General features: G+C 45.2%; 1 protein-coding gene across 1 annotated transcript; it reads right to left on the minus strand.

Moving 5' to 3' along the window:
* Positions 1 to 3,317: 3,317 nt before the first annotated feature.
* Positions 3,318 to 5,022, minus strand: GPR6 (G protein-coupled receptor 6). Its single transcript, XM_011364828.1, has one exon. It carries the CDS (start codon positions 4,917 to 4,919, stop codon positions 3,828 to 3,830), a length of 1,092 nt encoding a protein of 363 aa, XP_011363130.1. The 5' UTR covers positions 4,920 to 5,022; the 3' UTR covers positions 3,318 to 3,827.
* Positions 5,023 to 5,676: the final 654 nt, after the last annotated feature.

The raw sequence follows: 5,676 nt of genomic DNA on the forward strand, positions 1-5,676 counted from the left end.
TGCTGTGTTATCTGGGCAGATATCAAATGCAACCACAAACGTCTTTATAAGAGAGGCAGAGGGAGATTCAACTGCAGAAGAAGACAATATAACCACTTAAGCAAGATAATACAATGCTGGTTTTTAAGATGGAGGAAGGGTTCACTGGCCAAGGAATACAATTCTAAAATCTGGAAAAAGCGAGCAAACAAATTCTCTCACTAGAGCTTCCAGAGGGAATATAGCCCTACTGACATCTTGATTTCAGCCCAGTGAAATTAATTTCACACTTCTTATCTTTATAACTGTAAGAGAATAAATGTGTATTGTTTTAAGCTAACAAATTTGTGGTCATTTGTTACAGTAGCCATAGGAAACTAATACCCTGGGCCGAACAGGGCCCTGCCTTGGGCCTCCTCCAGCTGTGATCTTTCTCTTGGGGTGAAGTGTCCAATTCCTTACTTCTAGACCATGTTCCAGGTACCCAGGATCCTGGAATTCTTCACTCAAGAAATTTTTACTCAAGGCCTGTTTCTGGGGCCTAAATACTTATTCTTTATGTCTCCTTATGAGACAGACTGCACTGATGGTAGGCTCATGCCTAGATCTTAAGCGTAGTCAGGGGAGCAACTATTGTAGACAATAGACTGAAGGGCACAAAAACTTAAGCCAGAAGACCAAGGAGAAGGCTACCACAGTAATTCAGGCAAGAGATGATAATGGTGAAGATGGTGAGACGTGGGTAGGCTCTGGGTATATTTTGAAAGTAAAGGCAATGGGCTTTGCTGACAATTTGGATGGGAGGTATGAAAGAAAGAGAAAGGTAAGTGTGATTTCAAGGTTTCTGTCCTGACACCGTGCCCCCCTCCCCCCCACCTCCCCACCAAAAATGGCATTGCCATTAACTTAGATGGTAAAGAAAGGAGAAAGAATAGGTTTTGGGGTAAAGATAAGTGGCCCAATTTTAAATGCGTTATATTTAGGATGCCTGTGAGACAGCAAAGTGGGTAAGCAGTTGGACATTTGAGTGAATCTTGCCTTTCTCGAATATTGTATGCTTCCAGCAACTAAGACAGAGTTTTGAAATAGGAGATTTATATTTGATGAGCCAGATGAATATGTGACATTCCTCCGTAAAAATGTTTCAAGATCTACCCACAGTTTTATATCCTCATATCATCAGGTTGGTTCATATCAAACCTATTGACATTATACAACCTGGCCAACTGCATAAGCCAGAAATATTAACAAACTGATTGTTTAGTATCTTCTTGTCCTTGGCTCGATCAAGCATTTTGATTATAACTAGGGCTGATATTGAATATTAATACCAAGCAGATTGAAGTCAAATCCATGGTCTCCGTCTTATTATCCTAGTGTTGAACTTTCTTAATTTACTGATTGTAAGAATTTTTTCTCTGTAATTAAAAAATGTATAGTAACACTAACTTCTTTGTTCCATCTCTGAAACATATAATGTTTTCCATTCCTCCACCCCCGTGTTTGGAAAAGTTTGCAGCCAGAGCTTTTGTTATTTCAGTCTGCTTGAGTGTATACCAGATGTTAATAGAGACTGAAACAGTGTCTGATGATGCCGAATAGCCTATGAAAGTTATTTAGAAAATGTTAATTTGATGAATGAGCAATAATGCTGATCTTCCTGGCTCTAAATTTACAGACACTATAAACCTATATGTCTATAAAACTTAGTGTGTTGTACAATATTAAATATGTCACAACTCTGTTGAGAGATGTTGGAGACTAGATCGCTCAAGCAATTTCTCTTGTACCTTCTGTAGTCAAGCTTCTCACCTACCACTGTCCTGAAGTTTCTCTTGTCAAGCTCACCAATCAATGATATGCACATTAAAAAATATATATAGTCATTGTTTTTAATCCTCATTTAACTTATTCTCTCAGCAGAATTTGACCCAGTTGATTACTGCCTCCTTAAACACTTATTTTTCTTTATTTTGGATCATTGTGCTCTTTCGGTGTGATGGTTAATTTTATGTGTCAATTTGACTGGACCACAGGGTTCCCAGACATTTAGTAAAAATCTTATTCTGGGAGTGTCTGCGTGGGTGCTTCTGGATGGGATTATCATTTGACTCAGTAGATTGAGTAAAGCAGATTGCCCTGCCTAATGTAGGTTGGCCTCATCCAATGTGTTAAAGACCAGAAAAGAACAACAGAGCTGAATAAGAGGGGACTCCTGCTACCTGAAGGACTTGAGACAACACATTGGTCTTTTCTTGCCTTTGGTCTTGAAACATCAGCTCTTCTTGGGTCTTGAGCCCATCAGCCCTCCTGATTCTCACATCTTTGAATTCAGACTGGAGCCACACCATCAGCTCTACTGGGTCTCCAACTTGATGACTACAGATTTTGAGACTTCTCAGTCTTCATAATTGTATAAGCCAATCCTTTATAATAAATTTCTTTATATATATTTGTTTATTTGCTTGTAGGCCATCTTCCCCACTAGAATGTAACACTATGAGCACAGAATATTCCCAACCTTGGAACTGTGTCTAGCAGATACTAGGCACTTAATATTTGTGGACTGTGTGAAAAAATTTGCTTATGTATATTTTTCTAAGGTCTAAGACCACTAACTATGTATGCCTGTATGTATACTTCACGTGTGCTTAAAGCATATCCACACATGTTACCTTATTTATTCCTATCCTATAAGAAAGAAAAGAGGGGAAATATTTAACTGTGACTCACACCCATTGGTGGAATGGGATGTTTAGCTCTTGAAGACTTAATGTCCTATGTTTTAAAGATAAGAGTGCCTCAAGAGGGGTTGCTGGGCATATCTTCATTTGCCTCATGAACACTTTATATCTTGGAATCCTGTCTTGGAAAAAAGTATTTTATAAGACCGTGCATTTTGCTACAATATACTCAGTCAATATAAATTTCAACATTTAAACATTCAACATTTAAAATTCTTTCCAGACTGGAAAAATTACAACTAAAAGTTGTGGTTTCAGGATTCACAAGTGCACATGTGGGAAGATGAAGGAATGGTTTCAGACATCTTCTGGAATTTGTCTTCTGAACCCAGTAACTAAGGAAGTAGATTAATTTGCACTGATAACACCACTAGTCTTTTAGTGCCTTGTGAATACTGTGACTTGAATATATTAATCCTTTCTTGCCCCCCTCCATTATCTAGATTAGATATTTCAGTGACAATTTAAGAACAATATGCAAATACATATTTACATTAAGATTTTCACAGGAGGTAAATGATACATAATATACTTTTAAATGCACTAATACTTTAGTTCTTCAAAGTAGTTCTATGGTCAGTCATAAGCCAAAAATTACATTTTTAAAATGTGTTTATTTGTGTACAAAATACGTTGTAATTTACTGATGCATATGCAGCAAAATATTCTATCACATTCAACAAAAATACACCTTTTACTACCTTTCCCCTGCCCTTGAAAATGGCAACACTGTTTTGGCAGTTCAGCAGCTAAAAATGAAATGCTATAATTAAGCAGTTTTGGAATGTGTTCACTTGACAAATGTGATGTACAATTTGAATATACAACCACATCTTTGTTAGTTTTTTTCACAGAACAGGAAATTCCACATCCTGAACACCTCCAGAAGATACAAATAACTTGTATATATATGTACACATGTATACACTGTATATGTAAAGTGCCACCAAACCTCTTTGTCCTTGAGTTTATTATGTGTGTGTGTTTATTCTCTTTCTTTCCAAAGTCAGATTCACACTATTGGGATCTCAGTTCATCAGCAGGCACCTACAAGCTCACCAAAGGCTGGCTTTTTGGGTGTGATGTTGAGAGGACAGGGAGCCTTCAGACCTCACTGGGGGACCTGGAGCGGAAGGGCACTTTGGACTGGAAACAGCCACAGAATAGGAGCCATAGGGCGCGCTGGATCTCCTGGTTGCGGAAGGCGTAGATAATAGGATTGATCATAGAGTTGTAGGTGGCGGGCAGCAAGGTGGCGTAGGTGTAAACAGCCGGGTCCTCGCGACTACCCACTACACAGTATATGGCGAAGGGCAGCCAGCTGACACCGAAAGTACCTAGAACCACCGCCAACGTACCCACGCCCTTTCTGGTGGCAGCGAGGTGGGGTGGCGCCAGACAGTGCTGCTGCAGCGCAATCTGGTGAGCGTGGCGCCAGACCACCTGGCAGATACGCACGTACAGGTGCAGCATAATGCCGAAGACCGCAAAGAAGGCAGCGGAGAGCAGAGCCACATGGCTGCGTGTCAGCGGGCGCACAACGCTACAGGAGGCGTGCTCTGCCAGGCAGTTCCAGCCGAGCACCGGCAGCAACCCGAGGCCTAGGGAGACCGTCCAGGTGACAGCAAGCAGAAGGTGCACGCCCAACAGGGTCCGGCGCGAGTAGTAGGTGAGCGCGTTGTAAAGGGACAGGTAGCGGTCCACTGTGATGGCCAGGAGGCTGCTGACCGAGGCAGCAAAAGAGGATACGAGGAAGCCCACGGTGAGCAGGCTCACAGTCTCTGAGGGCACCACGTACTGAAACACGAAGTGCAGGATGAGGCCGCAGCCTGCCAGCAGGTCGGCAGTGGCCAAGCTGCCCACAAGCACGAACATGGGCGTGCGCAGCGCTGGGGTGGACGCGATCAGCGCCACTACCAGTGCATTTTCTCCTGCTATCACCGTCCCCGACACGCACAGCAGCACGTCCCATGGATTCACCGCCGACAGTAGCAGCCCCGGCGACCCCGCGGGCATCTGAGAAGACAGCTCCAGTGACCCGTTAGCCGCGCCGCCGCCTCCCAGCACCGCCGCCGCTGCAGGTGGCCCCCATTCACCTGCGTCCTGCGCCCCTGCCGCTGTGGCCACTGCCGCCGCTCTCTCTGCCGCCACTGCCACCACCTGGGACTCGTTGAGCGAGGAAGCGCTCGCGTTCATCGCGGCGGGACGCTGCACCCTGTGTGGAGAGGAAGAGGAAACGTCAGGTGTGCGGTTCAAGCTGCCAGGGAACTTCCCTGGGCGCAGGTGCGCACCACTCGTATTACCCATCTCACCCCAGACCCCAAAGAAGAGCAAGAAAGCAGTGGTTAAGTGAAAGCCCCAAATAAATACCTGTTGAATGAGTGAGTGAAATGTACACGGGTATCTGAATTTTTGCACACACGGATAACATGCACTCACACGCACACAGATCAGTCCAGTAAGTGTGCCTGCATTTGCACACGCATCCGTATTCATTGAACTAGGGGTGTCAGTTCCGCCGGGGCTCTGGCGGGTGGGGTCAGCGCGCGCTCTTAAACTGGGCAGTGAAGTCCCTGTCCGCGGTGCTGAAAGCGAAGTTTCTGCAATCGCGGAGCCCAGCCGGCCCTGAATGCCACAGAGACCCCTTGAAAGGGGACCTGGGGAAAGAGAAGTGGGAGGTTGTGTAGGGGAAAGATGTGGGGTCAAGGTTGGCTCCATTTCTCCGGCTTCTGGAAGGATTCATCCCCTGGCCATCCTTTACCTCTTCCCCTCTCCACACCCTCAAAATTCCTCTCGGGAGCCCAGCCGCTCACCTGGGAGTCAGGGCTTCAGAAAGTCTCTGATCATGAGCGCTGTAGCGGGGCCCCAGGCTGCGTCCCCGTCGCGGACAGAGCAGGTGCCTGCGAAGTGGCCGAGGCCGGCGCGGAAAGGAGAGCGGGGAGCCTGTGGTTGT

Source organism: Pteropus vampyrus, unplaced genomic scaffold (assembly GCF_000151845.1).
Source record: "Pteropus vampyrus isolate Shadow unplaced genomic scaffold, Pvam_2.0 Scaffold101, whole genome shotgun sequence".
In the NCBI taxonomy this organism is placed as follows: Eukaryota; Metazoa; Chordata; class Mammalia; order Chiroptera; family Pteropodidae; genus Pteropus; species Pteropus vampyrus.